At 47.3% G+C, this 25,839-nt stretch overlaps 1 protein-coding gene across 9 annotated transcripts in view; it reads left to right on the top strand.

Annotated features, from left to right (window-relative positions):
- The window catches only part of HDAC7 (histone deacetylase 7), a 964,197-nt gene that overhangs the window by 914,198 nt on the left and 24,160 nt on the right, over positions 1-25,839 (top strand). For all 9 annotated transcript variants that reach the window (XM_030198155.1, XM_030198159.1, XM_030198158.1 and 6 more), the window contains 3 exons: positions 15,291-15,424; positions 16,932-17,016; positions 19,024-19,174. In XM_030198155.1, the coding sequence (XP_030054015.1) occupies positions 15,291-15,424; positions 16,932-17,016; positions 19,024-19,174 (370 nt within the window). The remainder of the gene's footprint in view (positions 1-15,290; positions 15,425-16,931; positions 17,017-19,023; positions 19,175-25,839) is intronic.

Here is a 25,839-nt window from a genome sequence, read left to right as displayed (position 1 = left end):
CACTGGAGTGGAGCCCACTGGACTGGAACACATGGGACCGGAACCTGCTGGACAGGAACACACTGGACCTAGGCTTCACCTACGCTTAGCCACCATTCCCTGAGGGTTGAGCCCTCAGGTTCGAGCAGCCGGCAGGGCTTACAGGAAAACCGGAACTGGAACTAGCAAGCAGGAACAACAGGAATCAGGATACAGAAGTGCCCCCAGGCACCTAGACGAAAGCAAGGCAGACAGGCAGGGAATGTCCGGGTTCCGGCAATAGTCAGGTCTGGCCACAGACAGAGTATATCCGGGTTCAGGCAGTAGTCGGGTCAGGCAGCAGGCAGCAAGTATCAGGGTTCAGGCAGTAGTCGGGTCAGGCAGCAAGTATCGGGGTTCAGGCAGTAGTCGGGTCAGGTAGCAGGCAGCAAGTATCGGGGTTCAGGCAGAGAGTAGTCAGATTCAGGCAATGGTCAGGTCAAGTAGCAAGACTATGGCTGGAGCTCCAGTAGCAAGGAGTACTGGCAGCGGACAGGACTAGGGCTGAAGCTCCAGAAGCAAAGGAAAACGCACACGGGAAAACCAGAAAGCTAAACACAAGAAAACTAGTAAAGCTGTACACAAGCTAACAAGAAAGCTATGCCCAAGCTAACTAGTCACAAACTAGAAACTCACACTAAGCAAAACACAGGAGAACTAGTAAAGCTGTACACATGCTAACAAGCAAAGCTATGCCCAAGCTAACTAGTCACACACTAGGAACTCGCACAACACAACGCACAGGAGAACTAGTAAAGCTGTACACAAGCTAACAAGCAAAGGTATGCCCAAGCTAACTAGTCACACACTAGGAACTCACACAACACAACACACAGGAGAACTAGTAAAGTTGTACACAAGCCAACAAGAAAAGCTATGCCCAAGCTACTAGTAACAAGCTAGAAACTCACACTGAACTGGACAAGGTAGCAGTGCACAGAGCACTCTAACATACCAGGGACCTTAGACGATGCAAAGGCTGCAGTCTCTAAGTGATTTATAAAGCCCTTCAACACCTGAGGAGCAGCTGCAGCCATCAGTAAGCAACTACGGAGGCTGTTCAGGCACAAACAAGAGAGACTAGTCCGGCAGCCTGGAAGAACTGGACCGGACTAGGCTAAAGTCTGGAATGGGTAGGAACAGCAAGACAAACTATGGCAGCCACTGGCTTTGGCCACCAGCAGGTGAGAGGAGCACAAACCAAGGAGCAGGCAGAGCGCACACAGAACATAGAGAGACTTAGAATACCTAGGTGCAGCACAGAGGAGCAAACAGAGCCAGGCTGGAGACAGAGGTAGAGCTAACTGAGGCAGCACCCCCAGGTGCAGTAGAGTGGAGTAATTAGAGCCATGCTGGAAGCAGCCAGCACACAGAAGGAAAACTACTCCAGAAAGGATAGGCAGAAGCCAGCTTAGAAGCTGACCCCCAGAAATAAGGTAAGTCTGAGAGTGGTCACGGCCACAGACATGACACATAAAGAGACAGTCCCTGCTCCAAAGAGCTTACAATCTAAATAATACAGACAGACAAGACAACTAAGGGCAAGGGAAGTACTGGGTGAGAAGGAACAAGGGGTGGGGGGAGGCAAATGAGTAGTGATTGAAAAAAGAAGGGGTCCAAGGACAGATCCATGAGGAACTCCAACAGAGAGCGGGATTGGGGTAGAGGAAGAACCATGAGAGTGTACTCTGAAGGTACAGTGGGAGAGATAAGAGGAGAACCAGGAGAGGACAGAGCCCTGGAACCCAAAGGAGGACAGTGTGTCAAGAAGTAGGTTGTGATTGACAGTGTCAAAAGTGGCGGATAGGTCGAGGAGGATGAGGATGGAGTAGTGACCTTTGGATTTGGCGAGGAACAGGTCATTGCAGACCTTAGATAGTGCCGTTTCTGTCGAGTAATTTCGTCAAGGAATTTTACCTCCCTTGCATGCCCTGATGTTACATTTACCCAGTCAATATTTACCTCATCCTGCCCTCAATGTCATCACTTCCTAATTCTTCACTGGCAGGTAAGCGGTAAAAAGAAGCCTGTAGGACTGGCACAGGTTGCCTTAAATAAATGGCTGCAGGTGACCACTCGAAGGTAGACAGTTGTGGGGGTTCAGAGAGAGATGAACAGATGTGGGGGGGAGGTGCGGATGTGTAGGCAGGAGGGAGAAGCAGATGCTGGGCTGCAGGTGGAGGGGGGGAAGATGACGATATGTGAGTAGGGGCAGAGGGAATGTACGGGAAGAAAGAGGGAGAGATTAATTTTTTATAGAGGCGGAGGACAGGTTAACTGGGCCCACCCAAAATGGCAAGTTTGGCTATGCTTCTAGACTGTGCACCACCATGTGGAAGGTTCTTAGTTTGACCCCCGAGTCAGATTTTCCACTGGGGGAGGAAACAGTTCACCCTTAATCTGCTATTTTAAATGTTATTTTAATTGTTCATTTTTAGTTTTGCTATGTGTGCTTTCTTTGTATGTTTATTTTCTTTCCTATAACCATTTGTAGTTCCTTTCTTTTTACCTTATTTTAATTTTGTACACTGCTTTGACCTTTTCTGCAAAAGCAGTATATCCAGTAACAAATAAACATCACTAAGCGCGATACTTGGGGGGCAGTTTTGTAACTGAGCACCCCGATGCTGTATAGTGACAGGACTATTGTATAATGGCATCTGGGCACACAGATTCTGTTCTAGAATATTAGCATATATAAGCATGTTCTAAAATCTAGAGGCCCGATTATTCAGCAGGCAGTGCTCAGCGTTTTGCTAAAGCCAGTGGTGTTAAAACCCAGAAATTCAGTGCCGGGCTGTGTCCGGGCTCCAGCATTGAATTTCCAGGTTTGTTGAGACAAAAACTCATAGAAACACTTTTTTGAGGTATAATAGAAGCAGGAAGCCTGCAATGGTTTCTGTGGGGCCATTAGATCAGGAAGGAGCAAAAGGAGCACTCAGGGAGGACAAGGTCATAGCGGAGAGATTGACTGAATTCTTTACCTCAGTATTTACAGAAGAAGATGTGTCTCAAAAACGATATAAAGGAATTGGAGAAGGTGCAGAGAAGGGCAACGAAAATGATAAAAGGGATGGAACGACTTCCCTATGAGGAAAGGCTGAGAAGATTAGGGCTCTTCAGCTTGGAGAAAAGGCAGCTGACAGGTGATATGATAGAAGTCTACAAAATAATGAGCGGAGTAGAGCGGACAGATGTGAAGCGTTTGTTTACACTTTCAAACAATAATAGAACCAGGGGACACAAGATGAAGCTAGAATATAGTAGATAGGAGAAAGTTTTTCTTTACTCAGTGTGTAGTTGGACTCTGGAACTCGTTGCCGGAAAATGTGGTGGCAGCGGCTGGCCTTACGGAGTTTAAGCGGGGTTTGGACAGATTCCTGAAGGAAAAGTCCATTGAACATTATTTTTTATTTATTTATTTATTTGGGGGGGGGGGGGGGGGTTGCCAGGTTCTTGAAACCTGGATTGGCCGCTATCAGAGACAGGATGCTGGGCTTGATGGACCCTTGGTCTTTTCCCAGTATGGCGGTGCTTATGTAAGAGATCTACCTATACCAGAAACGGTTTTCAGGGGTTACGTTTCGGAGGAACTGAAAGAAATCTTATTGAACTTGGAAGAAGTATTGAGCCAAATTGACAAGTTAAAGAGTAATGAATGACCTGGGACCGGATGTTATACACACCAGGGTATTTAAAGAATTCAAACATGAAATTGTTGATCTGCTAGTGATCTATAACCTATCATTAAAATTGTTCAAAGTACGTGAAGACTGGAGTGTGACCAATGTGACGCCAATTTTTAAAAAGGGTTCCAGGGGTGATCTGGGAAATTGCAGTCCGGTAAGCCTGACTTCAGTGTCAGGCAAAATAGGGGAAACTGTTATAAAGAATAAAATTACAGAACACGTAGACAAACCAGGTTTTAATGGGACAGGGCATGGATTCAGCAAAGGGAGGTCTTGCTTCGCCAATTTTCTTGATTTCATTGAAGGTGTGAATAAACGTTGATAAAGTTGAGCTGGTTGATGTGTAGGGGCATTTTCGAAAGAAACGTCCAAGTTGCGATTTGGACGTCCTTGCAAAACGGCGAAATCCAGGGGCGGGGAAACCCGTATTTTCGAAACAAGATGGACGTCCATCTTTCGTTTCAAAAATATCATCAGAGACGTCCAAATCCTTAAATTTGGATGTCCCTAGACATGGACGTTTCTGACTTTCTGCGATTTTCGAAACCAAAGACGTCCATGTCAAAAACGTCCTGATGCAAGCCATTTGTACATAAGTACATAAATAATGCCATACTGGGAAAAGACCAAGGGTCCATCGAGCCCAGCATCTTGTCCACGACAGCGGCCAATCCAGGCCAAAGGCACCTGGCAAGCTTCCCAAACGTACAAACATTCTATACATGTTATTCCTGGGATTTTGGATTTTTCCAAGTTCGTTTAGTAGCAGTTTATGGACTTGTCCTTTAGGAAACCGGCCAACCCCTTTTTAAACTCTGCTAAGCTAACCGCCTTCACCACATTTTCCGGCAATGAATTCCAGAGTTTAATTACACGTTGGGTGAAGAAAAATTTTCTCCGATTTGTTTTAAATTTACTACACTGTAGTTTAATCGCATGCCCCCTAGTCCCAGTATTTTTGGAAAGCGTGAACAGACGCTTCACATCCACCTGTTCCACTCCACTCATTATTTTATATACCTCTATCATGTCTCCCCTCAGCCGTCTCTTCTCCAAGCTGAATAGCCCTAACCTCCTTAGTCTTTCTTCATAGGGAAGTCGTCCCATCCCCGCTATCATTTTAGTCGCCCTTCGCTGCACCTTTTCCAATTCTACTATATCTTTCTTGAGATGCGGCGACCAGAATTGAACACAATACTCAAGGTGCGGTCGCACCATGGAGCGATACAACGGCATTATAACATCCTCACACCTGTTTTCCATACCTTTCCTAATAATACCCAACATTCTATTCGCTTTCCTAGCCGCAGCAGCACACTGAGCAGAAGGTTTCAGTGTGTTATCGACGACGACACCCAGATCCCTTTCTTGGTCCGTAACTCCTAACGTGGAACCTTGCATGACGTAGCTATAATTCGGGTTCTTTTTTCCCACATGCATCACCTTGCACTTGCTCACATTAAACGTCATCTGCCATTTAGCCGCCCAGTCTCCCAGTCTCGTAAGGTCCTCTTGTAATTTTTCACAATCCTGTCGCGAGTTAACGACTTTGAATAACTTTGTGTCATCAGCAAATTTAATTACCTCGCTAGTTACTCCCATCTCTAAATCATTTATAAATATATTAAAAAGCAGTGGTCCTAGCACAGACCCCTGAGGAACCCCACTAACTACCCTTCTCCATTGTGAATACTGCCCATTTAACCCCACTCTCTGTTTCCTATCCTTCAACCAGTTTTTAATCCACAATAGGACATTTCCTCCTATCCCATGACCCTCCAATTTCCTCTGTAGCCTTTCATGATGTACCTTGTCAAACGCCTTTTGAAAATCCAGATACACAATATCAACCGGCTCCCCTTTGTCCACATGTTTGTTTACTCCTTCAAAGAATTGAAGTAAATTGGTCAGGCAAGATTTCCCCACACAAAAGCCGTGCTGACTCGGTCTCAGTAATCCATGTCCTCGGATGTGCTCTGTAATTTTGTTTTTAATAATAGCCTCTACCATTTTCCCCGGCACCGACGTCAGACTCACCGGTCTATAATTTCCCGGATCTCCCCTGGAGCCTTTTTCTAAAAATAGGCGTTACATTGGCCACCCTCCAATCTTCCGGTACCACGCTCGATTTTAAGGATAAGTTGCATATCACTAGCAGTAGCTCCGAAAGCTCATTTTTCAGTTCTATCAGTACTCTAGGATGAATACCATCCGGTCCAGGAGATTTGCTACTCTTCAGTTTGCCGAACTGCCCCATTACGTCCTCCAGGTTTACCGTGAAGTCAGTAAGTTTCTCCGACTCGTCCGCTTGAAATACCATTTCCGACACCGGTATCCCACCCAAATCTTCCTCGGTGAAGACCGAAGCAAAGAATTCATTCAGTCTCTCCGCTACGTCTTTGTCTTCCTTGATCGCCCCTTTTACCCCTCGGTCATCCAGCGGCCCAACCGATTCTTTTGCCGGCTTCCTGCTTTTAATATACCGAAAAAAAATTTTACTATGTTTTTTTGCCTCTAATGCTATCTTTTTTTCGTAATCCCTCTTGGCCTTCTTTATCTGCGCCTTGCATTTGCTTTGACACTCCTTATGCTGCTTCTTGTTATTTTCAGACGGTTCCTTCTTCCATTTTCTGAAGGCGTTTCTTTTAGCCCTAATAGCTTCCTTCACCTCACTTTTCAACCAGGCCGACTGTCTTTTGGAGTTCCGTCTTTCTTTTCTAATTTGCGGAATATGTATGGCCTGGGCCTCCAGGATGGTATTTTTGAACAGCGTCCACGCCTGTTGTACAGTTTTTACTCTCTCAGTTGCCCCCCTAAGTTTTTTTTTTTTACCGTTCTTCTCATTTTATCATAGTCTCCTTTTTTAAAGTTAAACGCTAACGTATTTGACTTTCTGTGTACAGTTACTTCAAGGTCGATATCAAAACTGATCATATTATGGTCACTGTTATCAAGCGGCCCCAGTACCATAACGTCCCTCACCAGATCATGCGCTCCACTAAGGACCAAGTCTAGAATTTTTCCTTCTCTCATCGGCTCCTGCACCAGTTGCTCCATAAAGCATGAGCATGGGAGGAGCCAGCATTTGTAGTGCACTGGTCCCCCTGACATGCCAGGACACCAACCGGGCACCCTAGGGGGCCCTGCAGTGGACTTCATAAATTACTCCCAGGTACATAGCTCCCTTACCTTGTGTGCTTAGCTCCCTAAAACCCACTACCCACAACTGTACACCTTACGGATGAAGGGGGGCACCTAGATGTGGGTACAGTGGGTTTCTGGTGGGGTTTGGAGGGCTTGCTGTTTCCTCCACAAATGTAACAGGTAGGGGGGGGTATGGGCCTGGGTCCGCCTGTGTGAAGTGCTCTGCAGTGCCCACTAAAACTGCTCACGGGACCTGCATGCGCTGTCATGGACCTGAATATGACATCTGAGGCTGGCACAGCATATTTTGAAAGGTGTTTTTTGAGGGTGGGAGGGGGTTAGTGACCACTGGGGGAGTAACGGGAGGTCATCCCCGATTCTCTCCGGTGGTCATCTGGTCATTTCGGGCACCTTTTTGTGCCTTAGTCGTAATAAAAATGCGTCCAGGTGAAAACGTCCAAGTGTTCGTCAGGGACGTCCTTGTTTTTTTCAATTATGGGTCAAAGACGTCCAGGTGTTAGGCATGCCCAACTCCCACCTTCGCTACGCCTCCGACACGCCCCCTTGAAATTTGGACGTCCTTGCAATGGACTACAGTTGGAGACGTCCAAAATCGGGTTTCGATTATACCGATTTGGACGTCTCTGGGAGAAGGACGTCCATCTTCCAATTTATGTTGAAAGATGGACGTCCTTCACTTTCGAAAATGAGCCCGATATTGTATCTAGATTTTCAGAAAGCTTTTGACAAAGTACCTCATGAGAGAGACTCCTGAGAAAATTAAGGGGTCCTGGGATAGGAGGCAATGTCCTTTTGTGGATTAAGAATTGGTTATTGGACAGAAAACAGAGGGTAGGGTTAAATGGCTATTTTTTTTTAATGGAGGAAGGTAAATAGTGGAGTGCTGTAAGGATCTGTACTGGGACCGATGCTATTTAACATAAATATGTTAAATGATCTAGAAATCGGAACGACGAGTAAGGTGATTCAATTTGCAGATGACACGAAACTATTCAAAGTTGTCAAAACGCTTGCGGATTGTGAAAAATTGTAGCAAGACCTTAGGAAACTGGAAGACTGGGCATCCAAAAGGCAGATGACATTTAAGATAGACAAATGCAAAGTGATGCATGTTGGGAAGAATAGTCCGAATCATAGTTACCTGTCCACTTTAGGAATCAGCACTCATAAATATCTAGGTGTCATTGTAGACAATACCCTGAAGTCTTGTGCCCAGTGTGCAGCGGCTGCTAGGAATTATTAGAAAAAGGATGGAAAATAAGACCAAAAATATTATTATGCTTCTTTATTGCTCCATGGTCTGATCTTACCTTGAGTATTGTGTTCAGTTCTGATCGCTGTGTCTGAAAAAAGATATAGTGGAATTAGAAAAGATTCATAGAGTGACCAAACTAGGGATAGGGGATGGAACTGCTCCTATATGAGGAAAGGCTAAAGAAGTTAGGTTTCTTCAGCTTGGAAAAGAGACGATGGGGGGGGGGGGGGGGGGGGGGGGGGAAGGGGGGTATGATTGAGGTCTACGAAATCCAGAGTACCATGGAGCAGGGTGGAGGTGAATCAATTTTTCACTCATTCAAAAAGTACAAAGATTAGGGGACACTCAATGATGTTACATGGAAATACTTTTAAAACAAATAGAAGGAAATATATTTTTTCACTCAAAGAATAGTTAAGCTTTGGCTCTCATCACTGGAGGATATGGTAATGGTAGTATATCTGGGTTTACAAAAAAGGTTTGGACAAGTTCTTGGAGAAAAGGTCCTTAGTCTAGTATTGAGATGGACATGGGGAAACCACTGCTTGCCCTAGTATTGGTAGCTTTGAATGGTGCTACTAATTGGGTTTCTGCCAGGTACTTTTGACCTGGATTGGCCACTGCTGGAAGCAGGATACTGAGGTAGATGGACCATTGGTTTGACCCAGTATGTCTGTTATGTTCTAACGCATAGCTGGTTAAGTGCAATTTTAGCTGGCACTGGGTTACCACAGAAAAATAGGACTGGCTTTTATGTGATGACCTTGGCCAGTTAAGTGCTGAATATTAGCGCTTAACCAGCCAAGTGCTGGCTCTGCCCCACAGAACACTCCCATAATAGCCAGTTTTTTTTCAGTTTGACACTGTTATGCTTAAGATTAGCAGGTTGTCTTGAATGGGGTGACTTAACCAGCCAGGAGCCATTTCTGGCTTATTAGATCACTTTGAATGTTGACCTGTAGTTGTTTGCACGTACACCTGCTGCAGACACCTAAATGCTAGAGAGTGGCACGGTAATGACAATAGTCCCGATTCCTACTAATTTAAACATAGAAATAAGTCACACACATCTTGAAGAAAAAAAATCTTAACCTTCAAGAAAAATATTGAATGTAACTCACTATTTGCTAAAGTTCATGCAAAAATAAGAGTCCATCAGCCATTTCAGGCTTCAGCTGTGTTCTTTGGTCAGCTATGGTAACTCCAGCGAATGAAATTTATTGATTGATTTTCTACATTTATATCCTGCTTTAACCAAAGCAGGTTACAGTAAAACAGACATAATTTAAAAGGAAAAACTGAACTGCCCTTTCAGATGAGGTACTGCCTGCTGGAATAGCCAAATGATACTTTGTAAGCAGTTAAGGCCAAACCACTTCCTTGCTCTGCGAAAATGCCAAAACCATTCTCACAAGTTTCTGATTTCATTAAGTAGCTCTTCTTCCAAATCAGCGTACCAACGTTTTGGAGGTATTACCACTTTCCACACTCTCGATCCCCACAGTAAAACAGTGATCGTTATTTCCATTACTGTGGTAATTCTGTTCAGGTTGTCCCTGTCCTCTTGGTAATGCCATACAGATAATTCCTGTCCCTGCGAGAATTACCATTTCACACGCTTACACACTATGACACATATGCTTAGTTGCTTTTCTACTACTTAATTATTATTAATTTGATATACCGCCTCTTTCAAGCATGAGTCGAGGCAGTTTATGTACAATTGTACAATTATTTGCACTGTCCCTAATTGGCTCATAATCTAAGTAGTATATTGTACCTGGGGCAATGGAGGGCTAAGTGACTTGCCCAGGGTCACATGGAGCTACAGAGGGAATTGAACCCAGTTCCCCAGGATTTCAGCCCACTGCCAACCATTAGGCAGCAGTGGGAATCTAATCTGGTTCCCCAGGTCCTCAACCCATTGCACTAACCATTAGACTGCTCCTCACACTTAACCTGAAAAAGTGCTGGTATTCTGTTCATCTTTGTGCACCAGTGACATGTAAATGTGGGGGTGCAGTTATAGAATTGCCATCTGGAAGCTAAGCCCTGTGACATTTCTTCCAGCCCAGGACTCCTACTGCACTGACCAGTCTAGGAACATGGGGTCAATATTCAATGCAATTTAACTGGCCAGGAAAGTCTCCTGGCCGGTTAAATCGCCTGTTCAGGGCTAACTGGTCATTTTCAGCAGCACTTAACAGGTTATCACCACTGAAAATAACCTTTTTAGCGCTGAACTCAAAACCTACTATTTTGGGGTGTTCCGGGAGCAGAGTCAGCACCTGTCTGGTTAAATGCTGATATCAGAACTTGACCAGCCAGGTTAACCCATAAGTAGGACCGCATAAAATTCAGGCCTAATTTATGTGCTGAATGTTGCACTTAGCCTGCTGCAAACCCAGAAATTTAGTGCCAGTGCCTGGACATGAATTCCCAGGTTTAGCGTCGGTGGTCAGCAAAATTCTGATCGTCACCAGTTTAATATAGACCCATAGAGAGAGGAAAGGAATCTACTAAAGTATATTGAGCCTGCAACTAGTGGGAAAATGTGGGGTATAAATGTGTTAAATAAATAAATATGAAACTTGCCTCCTGTTTCTGCTATTGTTTAAAGTGTTCTCATATTCAAAATCATCCTAGTGATTGCTGCACACGCATTGGATCCAATTGATTTGTGCTGTCATTTGTGATGTGTTTATTGGTTTGACACTTGAATTTATAATTCTGTAGTGGAAGAGTTTCATTGATGATCTGCATATTTTTCCTCTAAATATTGTCTTAATTTGTGACGTGTCATGACTTCCAGTGCTGTCACTTAACATCAATCATTCCAGAGGGATCAGGGACTTTCACTGGCTCTTCTCAAGGAAATTTATAAAGCTGTAAAATTACCTTTTCATAGGGGAAATGTGTAGCTTTTGGCAGTGTATGTTTTTGAGAGCTGCAGCAAACATAATGAGATACAGGTTTTCTTTAAAAAAAAATTTCGAAAACAATGGGAAGTGGCAGGTTGAAATAGGTGTCAGGGAGCTGCAGCAAGAGCTCATGATCTCACTGCTTTACAATTGAAGGAAATTCAATCTGTTCACATCTCCTTCATCCTGGGCTGAGCTTGCTGCCAGGTCCCAGCCTGAGTTCTTTGTTTGTCACTGGAGATGACACAGCATGCTGATTGTGGGGTGGTAGGGGAAGTGTCCTATTCAGAAATCAGACTGAATTTGACTCTGAGATTAGTCTTCACTGCAGCTCTGTGACCAACAAAGGTTGACATAGTCATTCACCTGAGCCTCCTTCCCTGAGCTCAGTGAATTGCATCCTTGTGGCCCCATCAGGAATCTTGAACTGGGATCTCCCACACCCCTCCAGCTGACCTGTAATTTAAGCTTCCAAATCCATTTCCCTTATGCTGCTGAGCAGCAAAGTCAGACCCCTTCCTCCTCCTCTCACCTTTCAGGAACATTAGCACATTGGGGTGGATAGAGCTGCCCTTCCACTGGTCCGTTCCCCTGGGTGCACAGGAGAAAGTATCTTAATGCACAATAATGTGATGCCATCTGGCAAATCATTGTGCTGCATTGTTGGCCATCCTTTTTTAAACAGCAGTAGAATAGTTGATTCCTTCTGTGAAACATTCTATTCTTGAATCAAAGAATAAAGTTAAGAAAGCTTCGGAGGTTTGGCTAGTTTCAGACGTTTATGAGGCTGAAATCCTCTGTACTGGTAATATAAATGGACTTGGGCATTAGGATCAGAGTTTATTTGCAAAGAGATGCAAGCATATCTTGAAGGGCTGATTCCTGTGTGGATGGAATGCATTGCCAAGGACATTACATTATGAGAGACATCTTATCTTTTGGAAGAAATGTATTTATTTATTTGTTACATTTGTATCCCACATTTTCTCACATATTTGCAGGCTCAGTGTGGCTTACATAATATTGTAAAGGCATTCGCCAAATCCAGTACGGGATAGGTACAAAATGTTGTATTAGGATAGGGAAGATAAGATTCAATCAAGTTGGGTTGAGGTAAAAGAGTTCATCAATGTCCAATACGATCTTTAATAGTGAAGTGTTGCAGGGTTGAGTCATTTAAGTTGGGTTATTCGGATATGCCCTTCCGAATAGGTGAGTCTTTAATGACTTTCTGAATTTTAGGTAATCATAAGTTGTTTTCACCACTTGTGCCAATGCGTTCCACAGGCGCATGCCTATGTAAGAGAATTTGGATGCATGGGTTGTCTTGTATTTTAGTCCTTTGCAATTTGGGTAATGGAGATTCAGGTAAGACCGTGATGAACTGGTACTATTCTGATTGAAAGATAGATTAGGTCAATCATGTAATCTGGGACTACTCCATAGATGATTTTATGGACTAAGGTGCAGATTTTGAAAGAGATGCGTTCTTTGATAGGAAGCCAGTGCAATTTTTCACGGAGTGGTGTGGCATTTTGGAATCGTGTCTTACCAAATATCAATCTGGCTGCTGTGTTTTGTGCCATTTGGAGTTTCCTTGTGAGTTGTTCCTTACATCCTGCATAGAATCCATTGCAGTAATCAACGTGGCTTAATACCATTGATTGACTTAAATTGCGGAAAACATCTCTTGGGAAGAAAGGTTTTAAACACTTGAGTTTCCACATTGAATGAAACAGTTTCTTTACGGTGGAGTTGACTTGGGACTCAAGTGTAAGATTTCTATCAATAATAACGCCTAGTATTTTGAGACTATCAGAGATGGGAAGGGAATGCTCTGGAGTGAATAAGGTTGTGGGTTTATAATTGTTGTACTGGGATGAGAGGATAAGGCAATGCGTGTTATCGGTGTTCAGCTTCAATTGAAATGAGTTGGCCCATGAGTGCATGATGTTCAATCCATTTTTGATATCGTTGAAGATTTCTGATAAATCATGTTTAAAAGGGATATAGATTGTAACATCATCGGCATAGATGAACGGGTGGAGGCCATTATTCGATAGGGACTTGGCCAATGAGATCATGAAAATGTTGAAGAGTATTGGTGATAGAGGTGAACCTTGGGGAACGCCACAGTCTGATTTCCATAATGATGATATATTTGTATTAGATTTAACTTGGTATGACCTGGTGGTCAGAATAAACCAGTCAAGTACATTTCCACCAATTCCAAAGTGATCAAAAAGTCAAAGAAGTATGCTATGGTTGACCAATTAAAGATGTAGGGGGTTAATATTCTGCCCACGACACTTAGTGGTAGCCACAAGATGAACTGAACTTGGATATTCAATGCCAGACCACTGAGTTACAGTGGTCATCCAGAAGCTAACCATGTACAGGCCAATATTCAGACTAGTGCGTGATTAGTTTGGCAGTAAAGTTCACTGAACATCACTGCAGATCAGATAAGTGCTGGCTCTACCCAGGCTCCACCACAATGGTCACAGGCAGTATTTAGTAGAAAAAGAATGAAAATGTTCTCCACAAATTAGATGAGCCACAAAACCAAAATAAGGAGTGGAACCAGGAAACTCTTTATTGCCAGCATTCAATCAAGATCCGACACAGCTGTGTTTCACAATAAACATATGTCTGCGTCAGGGGTCACAAGATGAACTAAAATGTAAACATAATTCCAGATAACATTAAAAACAAATAATAAACATAATTGTGTAAAAACATTTAAAAAAATACTAGCAAACCAACATTAAAAACACATAAATGTAGTTGTAACCTAAGGACAGGGCCGGGCGGATTTCTGTAGTATATGTCCCAGAAATGCCAAACAGATAATAATCAAGTATTTATATCACCTTCATTGTTGGTTTAATCATGACTTGATAATAAGTGCGACTGTTGGGCAGACTGGATGGATTGTTCAGGTCATTATCTGCCGTCATCTACTATGTTACTATGTATAAAAATGTATCATATACTCATAATGAATATAAAAACTCATTACAAACATAGGCAATATTGAGCAGCTCTAGCCGCTCTTATGCTACTGAGTGAAGCTTAGTGGGGTTAAATTGGCCCTGTGGGTGCTTTCACAGATTTATTGACTTTTCTGAAGCGATGTTGATGAGATCTGAAGAGGAAGTAGGTAGTTTCATACATTAGTGAGGTGATTTTTAACATTTTGTAACGTGTGTGAGTTGATTATATGTAATCCACTTGAAATTATTTTTGATAGAAGTGGGCTATAAGCTATGAATTAAATAGCACTGCTTACGCTGAGGAGAAAAGCTATTTTCCTGTGGTTCGATAGATCAGTTTTGCAAGATAAAATTCCTGGGTATGAGTCCATTCCCCAGCTGTAGGAAGATCTGTGCTGCATGCTGTGACTTGCTGTTAAAGCAGAAGGACCTTTTAAGGGTGATATGTATTGTTATGATTCAGTGTTGGGCTCTTCTGCTGTATGTTTAAATGAGGCCGACCTATCTGAGTCTCTGTAAGCTGAAGCGATCCTTCAGGGAGTAGTTTTCCAAACTGTCTGTGCTGAGGTGAACCCCACAATAACTTAACATGCGGACTTTGTACCAGCTCACTTTGAAACTTACTATGAATTTTTAATCCACCTTTATTATTAATATGGCTACTTTTTCTTTGGAAAAATAATTGAAAATGTTTCTCTTCTGTCTCTCCTTCCCACTTACATCTGGAAATGCCTCCTCTAAAAGTGGCTTGACACGTGCCCATGGTGGAACCCTGTGCAGATTTTCAGCTGTATTAAGGGTAAAAGTGTGCAGTTATTCTTGCGGGGAGGGGGGGCTCTGCTGAAGATGAAAACTGATGCAATCTGCATACCTTTTGTATTTTGTAAACTGGGTGTGTTTATGTACCTCAGAGTACCTGCAGAGCAGAGTAGGTGAATCTATATGTAGGTACAAAGCACCCAGAGGAAGTTTCAAAGTGCAGGGTGTGGGTGCTTTGAAAACGATCACACACTAGACTCTGGAAGTATGCTTTTTCTTTTGGTTGTGGAGCTGTTTTTAGGCCAGGTATTTCCTCTATTCTTCCAGCTCAGCTCAGAGCCAGTGCTGGGATTCTGGTACCCTCAATTTAACCACTTTATCCTGCTGCCCTGGCAGGGTCCACTGTATGGAGGGGTTTCATTCCAATTGATCCTATTACTTCTGTTTTGTTTAGAGAGATTGCTGCACCGGTTTCTTCTCTCCACAGGTTTTGGTTACATGACTGAGCAGCTCATGACTTTGGCAGGAGGGGCTGTTGTCCTGGCCCTGGAGGGGGGACATGATCTCACTGCAATTTGTGATGCATCGGAAGCCTGTGTCTCAGCACTGCTTGGTAATAAGGTGAGAGGGAATGGGTGCCCTGCTTCTGGGGAAGCCATGGTTCAGGCACTCGACTCTCTCTGTTCCTGGTCACATGTTTTACAAGTAGATTGGATAGCCTCTTTCTTGGGTTGAAGAGGATAACAGTTTTTGACAGGATATACAAAGGAAATTGAAGTGGGGATATTTAGGAAGAACTCTACAAAGGAATGGTAAAGCAGTGAAAGGGGAGAACATTATGGTCTACATTGGAAAATTAATATCAGAAAACAGAGAGAGAGAGAAAACGTTTTGAATGACTTCTGTGCATCTTCAGGGAATAGGAGTCAGTAGTTACATTCAGGTACACTAGGTATCTCCTGTCCTCAGAGGGCTGACAATCTAAGGAGAACAATTCTATAACTTGGCACCTCCAGTTAGGTACTCCAGTGCCATGCACTGAGTATTAATTCCTTAACGGCATCTTTGCACCAAGATACCATTATAGAATACTAGCATAAACCCAAATTGGCAGGTCAGCATTCAGACATGACTATTTACACCAGGTCAACGGCAGACGCAAATGGCCTTGCCTAGGTGCACTATGCGACACACAAGGGAAATTTTATAAATGATGCTTAAAATTTGGTGCGGAAAAAAATCTGCGCTGAACGCTATTCTGTAACGGTGTCCTGGATCGGCACCCTTTATAGAATAGCATGTGTCACTGGAATCCATACTCAACTTTGGGCATGTGGAGTTACAACTGAAACCAGGTGTAAATCCCAGCAGCCCCCCCCCCCCCCCCCCCGAATTCTCTAACACTACAGCCATTTTAAGGGAATTCCCCTGACTCGCCCATGGCCTGCCCCTTTTGTAGAATCCACGCAGAAACAGTTATAAATGGACTTGTAAGTGTGTTTTCATGCAGATCTGCTGTTTCTGCCCCGTTTTGGCGCCTTGCATCCATTAGAATGCTTTGGCACAGAAGTAATGCCTAACATTCTGTACCATATATAGAATTCCCCCCCCCCCCCACCCCATAATTTACAGTATTCTATAAGTTATTTGCATAAGTTGGAGACACACCCATGTCCCTCCTACATGTACACCCCTTTGCAGTTATGCACTACCTTTGTAGGATAGTGTGTCGTGCAGTTACACACAAGTGCCAGTTTTCTCAGTACGAGTAGCTGCAGGCACTCAGTTATAGTATTGCCCTGTAAGTTTGTACCTGAGCCAATAAAAGATCACAAAGAGCAGCAGCAGGCTTTGAACCTGTCTTCCCATGTTCTCGTCCCACTGCCGTAACCATTAGGCTTTTCTTCCATTCTTAACTATATGAAAGGGATCGGTGCCCATTTAAAAAATTATCAGAAGTAGGGTGGGTTTGAGTTTCCAGTCTTAAAGCCATGGAATTGTGTGTTTGGTCCCTGTGGGGTCCAGCATCCCCTGTAGCCCAGAGCAGTGCATGGGGTTTGTTGTCATCCTGAACTGTGTACACGCACTCACTGTCTCAGTCTGTGTTTCATCTCTTTCCTTCCTGTAGCTGGACCCGTTCCCAGAAGAGGTTCTGAAGGAAAAACCAAACCCGAATTCAATCCGATCACTGGAAGCAGTCATTCAAGTGCAACGTGAGTCCCCCATTCCTCCTCTTTCTGAGGGAGGGTGTGGGGTGGAGAGCAAGGGAGGCTGATTAAATGATATAAAAAAGAAATTGTAAATCTGGAGCTAATCGGCTTCAAAGGGCCTGCAGCGTGACAGCAGCCATTGTGAGGAAATTAGGCACAAATGTTGCTTGGAATTTAATGAAATTAATCCCAGACCCCAGCAGACATGGCAAAAACTCTAGAGTGTACTCCCTTCCCCTCCTCCCATTGTGTGTAGTTGCTAGCCAGCTGACACAGGGCCATGGAAAGCTTTTAGTCCCTCTCTAAGGAAGCTTGGAGAGACTGGTGCCCCTGGTCTGTGCTTTAGCAGGGATGCATTGGTGTGGGCTTCCACTCAAGAGTTGCAGATAGTAACTTCCAAGGGAAACCTCGCCACTCTGAAAGCATCTACCTGGTAGCTCCGAGCACTGCTTCAGCCATTCCTCCTCATCAAGCAGTCTTCAGGGAACAATTGTACATAACCTCCTTTCTTTTCTCCTTTCTACATAGTAACATAGTAGATGACGGCAGAAAAAGATCTGCACGGTCCATCTAGTCTGCCCAACAAGATAAACGCATATGTGCTACTTGTGTATACCTTACCTTGATTTGTATCTGCCATTTTCAGGACACAGACCGTAGAAGTCTTGCCCAGAACTAGCCCCACCACCCAAACACCAGCCCCACCTCCCAATCTCGGCTAAGTTTCTGAGGATCCATTCCTTCTGCACAGGATTCCTTTATGTTTATCCCACGCATGCTTGAATTCCGCTACCGTTTTCATTCTATCATGCACAATGTTTTCTCCTTATTCATGATTGTCCATATCCCATCAGGAGACAACTACTCATGGTCTATCTTTTTTCGCTATCATCCGGGTGTCATCAGCACACCACTTGCAAAAACATCAAGGTATTTTTTTCATTTTGATGTTTTTTTTGTTTTGTTTTTTTCCACCCCTCCCTGTTTACAGACTAAGCATTACAGAGGCACTTTGTGGCAAACAGAGGAAGATGCACATTTTCTGGACAGCTGCAGAGCACCAGGTGCCACTGTAAATGGCACTGCTGTGGCCAAGAGCGATATAGCAGCCGTTGGCTTTGCCAGGCTGCTGTGAGGGGAATGTTCATGTCACTAATGGCACGATGATCAAAACTGTGGCGCTGTACGGAACAGCACCGGAGTTTACTGCCACGGCAGCACCCAAAACTAACTCCCGCATGATTGAAGCTAATATTATGAAAATGATATGTGCGCTATTAGCTTCAATCATAAGGGAGCAAAGAGGGCGCATGGTGCCTGGTGCATGCGTTCAAACGTTGTGCGTTAAGCACAACTTTTGAACACATGCCCAGGATGCCAGCTGTCACTGTTGGTCCTGGGGATCCAGTGGATCCCCACCCCCAATGATGTAAGGCCTTGGGGCTCAAAGATCCCCAACAAATACAAAGACCCTGGTGGTCCAGTGTGACCCCTGTTCTCCTGCCCTATTCCCCCCCCCTCCCACAATGAGGAAGGCCCCCCCCCCCCACAAATGGAAACACCCTGGTTGTCCAGTGAGACCCCTGCAAACCCCCCCCCCCCCCCATCATACTGGTGACCTAGTGGCGAACCCTCCAAATTCCTGATAGAGAAGGGATGCGATTCTGGTTCCTCCCGCTGGGCGCACCTCAAAATAGCAGTGCCCAGCCCTGCCTGGTGCATCCTGAGATGCACCAGACAGGGCCTGAGAAGTTCTATGTGTGGGGCAGTGTGTGTGTTTGTGTGTGAGGGAAGCTTGCATTGCTCCTACCTGTACTGTACTTGTTCTGTGGTGGGACAGCATGTGTGTGTGTGAGGGAAGCTTGCAGTGCTTCTGCCTGTGCTGTACCTATTCAGTGGGTAAAATTTATTTTTCAAGGAGAAAGAGAACCTGATTTTGTTAACCTCCTCTCTAGTTTCTCTCTTGTTCACTACACAGCTTTTTATTTGTGCTTTTATCTTTCTTTTAAGGTAAATACTGGAGTTCTGTCCAGCGCCATATATCCAGGGTAGGCTGCTCATTCCTGGATGCACAGAAACACGATAAGGATGAGGTGGAGACTGTGACGGCGCTAGCATCCCTGTCTGTTGGAGTCACTCCAAGAGGAATGTCTGAAGAGAGGTAATTGGATGCTGTTGAAATGGCTGTTGCAGTCTGAATACACCTGTATTGACATAGCAATTATTCTCCGAGGACAAGCAGGCTGCTTGTTCTCACTGATGGGTGACGTCCACGGCAGCCCCTCCAATCGGAACACTTTACTAGCAAAGGCCTTTGCTAGTCCTCGCGCGCCGATGCGCATGCGCGGCCGTCTTCCCGGCCAAACCGGCTCGTGTTCGTCAGTCTTCTTTTGTACGCGCTCGGGACGGTCGTGTTTGCGCTGTTTCGCGCCCCTCAAGTTGACCCTCGCGCGTCTTTGAGCTTTTGCTTACAACAAAAAAAAAAAAAAAAAACTTGGAGAAAGACCTTTTCGGTCTTTTCCCCTTTTTATTTCCCGTGTTTCCAGTTTTTGCCCCGCTAAGTTTCCTTTCGTTTTCGGGGTAGGCCCTTTTGAGGCCTCGGTTTGAGTTTTTCTCTCCCTATTTTTGGTGCCTTTACCGCCATTACGAGTTTTGATTTCGCCGGCGTGATTTTTCCGCCCATGTCATCGAAGTCTTCCAGCGGCTTCAAGAAGTGCACCCAGTGCGCCCGGGTAATCTCGCTCACTGATAGGCACGTGTCGTATCTTCAGTGTCTGGGGGCTGGGCACCGCCCACAGGCCTGTAGTCTTTGCGCCCTTGTACAGAAAAGGACTCAGGTAGCGAGATTGGCCCAGTGGAACGTGTTGTTCTCGGGCTCTTCGTCGGCAACAGCACCGGGGGTATCGAGTGCATCGACGTCGACAGCTCCAAGACCTTCGACCTCGGCATCGACTGCATCGAGGCATCGAGCCTCTGCATCGTCGGTACCGAGACATCGAAAGTCGGCGTCGGTGTTACCGGGACCTCCACTAGTGCTGATGTCGTCGGACGGTGGTGCTTCGACTGGAGTGCAGGTGAAGGCTGTCCATTCCCCTGCTGGTGGCGGTGAGCCTTTGGGTGGGTCTCCCCCTACCCTGAGGGCTCCTGCGGTACAGCCCCCCCGAGACCGACCTTCTTCGGCCTCGGCCCCGAGGAAGCGACTGTTGGATTCTACGTCCTCCTCGTCGGTACCGGGAAGTTCCGGTGACATGCTTCGTTTGAAAAAGTCAAAGAAGCATCGACACCGGTCTCCTTCCCGCATCGGTACCGAGAGCTCTGGGTCGCCGAGGGAGTCGGCACCCAGTAGGCATCGGCACCGGGAAGACCGCTCACCCTCTGTTCAGGAGGTGTCGATGCGCTCCACCTTGGACAGCCCGGAACAGCCTCCACGCCCAGAACAGACTCTGACTTCGACGCCTGCATCGGCTTCCATGTCTTTTTCCACAGCCGCTCTGCACGAGAGTCTCCGGGCCGTTCTCCCAGAGATCCTGGGAGAGCTGTTGCGCCCTTCCCCTCCGGTACCGGGGGTACTTGCGCCTCCGGTACCGTCGAGTGAGGCGCCGGCTGGCGGAGGGAGCTTCGCCGGTGCGGGCGAGGGAGTCTACCTCTCGACGCTCCCACCATGGCCGTGTTTCCACGGAGTCGAGTCGGGCACGGCTTCAGACGCAGGTTCATGAACTTGTGTCTGATACCGATGGTGAGGCCTCGTGGGAAGAGGAAGAAGACATCAGATATTTCTCTGACGAGGAGTCTGATGGCCTTCCTTCCGATCCCACTCCCTCCCCTGAAAGGCAGTTTTCTCCTCCTGAGAGTCTGTCTTTTGCGGCCTTTGTCCAGGAGATGTCTACGGCCATTCCCTTCCCGGTGGTTGTGGAGGACGAGCCCAGGGCTGAAATGTTTGAGCTCCTGGACTATCCTTCTCCGCCTAAGGAAGCGTCCACAGTACCCATGCATCATGTCCTGAAAAAGACATTGCTGGCGAACTGGACCAAGCCTCTAACTAATCCCCACATTCCCAAGAAGATCGAGTCCCAGTACCGGATCCATGGGGACCCAGAGCTGATGCGCACTCAGTTGCCTCACGACTCTGGTGTGGTGGATCTGGCCCTAAAGAAGGCTAAGAGTTCTAGGGAGCATGCTTCGGCGCCCCCGGGCAAGGACTCTAGAACCTTAGACTCCTTTGGGAGGAAGGCCTACCATTCTTCTATGCTCGTGGCCAAAATCCAGTCTTACCAGCTCTACACGAGCATACACATGCGGAACAATGTGCGGCAGTTGGCGGGCTTGGTGGACAAGCTCCCTCCTGAGCAAGCCAAGCCATTTCAGGAGGTGGTCAGGCAGCTGAAGGCGTGCAGAAAATTCCTGGCCAGAGGGGTATTTGATACCTTTGATGTCGCGTCCAGGGCCGCTGCTCAAGGTGTGGTGATGCGCAGACTCTCATGGCTGCGTGCCTCCGACCTGGAGAATAGGATCCAGCAGCGGATTGCGGACTCCCCTTGCCGAGCGGACAATATGTTTGGAGAAAAAGTCGAACAGGTGGTAGAGCAGCTCCACCAGCGGGATACCGCTTTTGACAAGTTCTCCCGCCGGCAGCCTTCAGCATCTACCTCCTCAGGTAGATGTTTTTATGGGGGAAGGAAGACTGTTCCCTACTCTTCTGGTAAGCGTAGGTACAATCCTCCTTCTCGACAGCCTGCGGCCCAGGCTAAGCCCCAGCGCGCTCGCTCTCGTCAGCAGCGTGCGCCTCAGCAAGGCCCCTCGGCTCCCCAGCAAAAGCAAGGGGCGAGCTTTTGACTGGCTCCAGCAGAGCATAGCCGACATCAACGTGTCAGTGCCGGGCGATCTGCCGGTCGGGGGGAGGTTGAAAGTTTTTCACCAAAGGTGGCCTCTCATAACCTCCGACCAGTGGGTTCTCCAAATAGTCCGGCAAGGATACACCCTCAATTTGGTTTCCAAACCTCCAAATTGCCCACCGGGAGCTCAATCCTACAGCTTCCAGCACAAGCAGGTACTTGCAGAGGAACTCTCCGCCCTTCTCAGCGCCAATGCGGTCGAGCCCGTGCCATCCGGGCAAGAAGGGCTGGGATTCTATTCCAGTTACTTCCTTGTGGAAAAGAAAACAGGGGGGATGCGTCCCATCCTAGACCTAAGGGCCCTGAACAAATATCTGGTCAAGGAAAAGTTCAGGATGCTTTCCCTGGGCACCCTTCTTCCCATGATTCAGGAAAACGACTGGCTATGCTCTCTGGACTTGAAGGATGCCTACACACACATCCTGATACTGCCAGCTCACAGGCAGTATCTGCGATTTCAGCTGGGCACACGTCATTCCAGTACTGTGTGCTACCCTTTGGGCTCGCCTCTGCGCCCAGAGTGTTCACGAAGTGCTTGGCTGTAGTAGCAGCAGCACTTCGCAGCAGGGGCGTATCTGGACTCCGGCGGTAGGGGGGGCCAGAGCCAGAGGGAGGGGGCACATTTTAGCGCCCCCCCCCCCCCGCCGCCGAGCCCCCACCGCCACCAATGACTTAGTCTCTCCACCCCCCTCCCGCCGCCAACCCTCCCCCGCTGCCGTTCTTACTTTTGCTGGCGGGGGACCCCAACCCCCGCCAGCCGAGGTCTGCTTCCACCTGCCGCTGCCTTCAAACCTTCTTCTTCAGCCGGCGGGGGACCCCAAACCCCCGCCAGCCGCCCCGCGCTGTTTAAAATTCATCTTCGGCCTCCGTGGCCGTGCTGCTGGGATAGGCGGCGCTGTTGAAATCCACTTCGGAGTCTGACGTCGCAGCACGTACAACGTACAACGACGTCAGACTCCGAAGTGGATTTCAACAGCGCCGCCTATCCCAGCAGCACGGCCACGGAGGCCGAAGATGAATTTTAAACAGCGCGGGGCGGCTGGCGGGGGTTTGGGGTCCCCCGCCGGCTGAAGAAGAAGGTTTGAAGGCAGCGGCAGGTGGAAGCAGACCTCGGCTGGCGGGGGTTGGGGTCCCCCGCCAGCAAAAGTAAGAACGGGCACGGGGGAGGGTTGATGGCGGTAGGGGGGGCCAGGGCAAAATCTGCGGGGGCCCAGGCCCCTGAGGCCCCACGCAGATACGCCCCTGCTTCGCAGGCTGGGAGTGCACGTGTTCCCCTATCTCGACGATTGGCTGGTAAAGAACACATTCGAGGCAGGAGCTCTACAGTCCATGCAGATGACTATTCGCCTCCTGGAGCTACTGGGGTTTGTGATAAATTATCCAAAGTCCCATCTTCTCCCAGTGCAGAGACTCGAATTCATAGGAGCTCTGCTGGATTCTCGGACAGCTCGTGCCTATCTCCCAGAGGCGAGAGCCAACAACTTGTTGTCCCTCGTCTCGCGGGTACGAGCGTCCCAGCAGATCACAGCTCAGCAGATGTTGAGATTGTTGGGCCACATGGCCTCCACAGTTCATGTGACTCCCATGGCCCGCCTTCACATGCGATCTGCTCAATGGACCCTAGCTTCCCAGTGGTTTCAGGCTGCTGGGGATCTAGAAGACGTGATCCACCTGTCCACGAGTTTTCTCAAATCCCTGTATTGGTGGATGATTTGGTCCAATTTGACTCTGGGACGCCCTTTCCAAATTCCTCAGCCACAAAAGGTGCTGACTACGGATGCGTCTCTCCTGGGGTGGGGGGCTCATGTCGATGGGCTTCACACCCAGGGAAGCTGGTCCCTCCAGGAACGCGATCTGCAGATCAATCTCCTGGAGTTACGAACGGTCTGGAACGCTCTGAAGGCTTTCAGAGATCAGCTGTCCCACCAAATTATCCAAATTCAGACAGACAACCTGGTTGCCATGTATTACATCAACAAGCAGGGGGGCACCGGATCTCGCCCCCTGTGTCAGGAAGCCGTCAGCATGTGGCTCTGGGCTCGCCGTCACGGCATGGTGCTCCAAGCCACATATCTGGCAGGCGTAAACAACAGTCTGGCCGACAGGTTGAGCAGGATTATGCAACCTCACAAGTGGTCGCTCAGCTCCCGAGTAGTGCGCCAGATCTTCCAGGTGTGGGGCACCCCCTTGGTAGATCTCTTTGCATCTCGAGCCAACCACAAGGTCCCTCAGTTCTGTTCCAGGCTTCAGGCCAACGGCAGACTGGCATCGGATGCCTTCCTCCTGGACTGGGGAGAAGGTCTGCTGTATGCTTATCCTCCCATACCTCTGGTGGGGAAGACTTTGTTGAAACTCAAGCAAGACCGAGGCACCATGATTCTGATTGCTCCCTTTTGGCCGCGTCAGATCTGGTTCCCTCTTCTTCTGGAGTTATCCTCCGAAGAACCGTGGAGTGTTTTCCGACCCTCATCACACAGGACGAAGGGGCGCTTCTGCATCCCAACCTCCAGTCTCTGGCTCTCACGGCCTGGATGTTGAGAGCGTAGACTTTGCCTCTTTGGGTCTGTCAGAGGGTGTCTCCCACATCTTGCTTGCTTCCAGACAAGATTCCACTAAGAGGAGTTACTTCTTTCTTTGGAGGAGGTTTGCCATCTGGTGTGACAGCAAGGCCCTAGATCCTCGCTCTTGTCCTACACAGACCCTGCTTGAATACCTTCTGCACTTGTCTGAGTCTGGTCTCAAGACCAACTCTGTAAGGGTTCACCTTAGCGCAATTAGTGCATACCATTACCGTGTGGAAGGTAAGCCGATCTCGGGACAGCCTTTAGTTGTTCGCTTCATGAAAGGTTTGCTTTTGTCAAAGCCCCCCGTCAAACCTCCTACAGTGTCATGGGATCTCAATGTCGTTCTCACCCAGCTGATGAAACCTCCTTTTGAGCCACTGAACTCCTGCCATGTGAAGTACTTGACCTGGAAGGTCATTTTCTTGGTGGCAGTTACTTCAGCCCGTAGAGTCAGTGAGCTTCAGGCCCTGGTAGCCCAGGCCCCTTACACTAAATTTCATCATAACAGAGTAGTCCTCCGCACTCACCCTAAGTTCTTGCCGAAGGTAGTGTCGGAGTTCCATCTGAACCAGTCAATTGTCTTGCCAACATTCTTTCCCCGTCCTCATTCCTGCCCTGCTTGTACGTCAGCTGCACACATTGGACTGCAAAAGAGCATTGGCCTTCTATCTGGAGCGGACACAGCCCAACAGACAGTCCGCCCAAATGTTTGTTTCTTTTGATCCCAACAGGAGGGGAGTGGCTGTGGGGAAACGCACCATATCCAATTGGCTAGCAGACTGCATTTCCTTCACTTATGCCCAGGCTGGTCTGGCTCTTGAGGGTCATGTCACGGCTCATAATGTCAGAGCCATGGCTGCGTCAGTGGCCCACTTGAAGTCAGCCACTATTGAAGAGATCTGCAAAGCTGCGACGTGGTCATCTGTCCACACATTCACATCTCATTACTGCCTGCAGCAGGGTACCCGACGCGACAGTCGGTTCGGGCAGTCAGTGCTTCAGAATCTGTTCGGGGTTTAGAATCCAACTCCACCCCCCTAGGCTCATGTTTTATTCTGTTCCAGGCTACACTCTCTGTTAGTTGGATAAGTTGTTAGGTCAATCTCAGTTATGTCCTCGCCGTTGCGAGGCCCAGTTGACCATGTTTGTTGTTTTGAGTGAGCCTGGGGGCTAGGGATACCCCATCAGTGAGAACAAGCAGCCTGCTTGTCCTCGGAGAAAGCGAATGCTACATACCTGTAGAAGGTGTTCTCCGAGGACAGCAGGCTGATTGTTCTCACAAACCCGCCCGCCTCCCCTTTGGAGTTGGGTCTTCCCTTGTCTTTGTCTTGCTACATACGGGACTGACGAACACGAGCCGGTTCGGGCGG

The sequence above is a fragment of the Microcaecilia unicolor genome, chromosome 3 (assembly GCF_901765095.1).
Source record: "Microcaecilia unicolor chromosome 3, aMicUni1.1, whole genome shotgun sequence".
In the NCBI taxonomy this organism is placed as follows: domain Eukaryota; kingdom Metazoa; phylum Chordata; class Amphibia; order Gymnophiona; family Siphonopidae; genus Microcaecilia; species Microcaecilia unicolor.
Note: the sequence above shows the minus strand (reverse complement) of the source record. Positions and strands in the feature narration are given on the sequence as shown.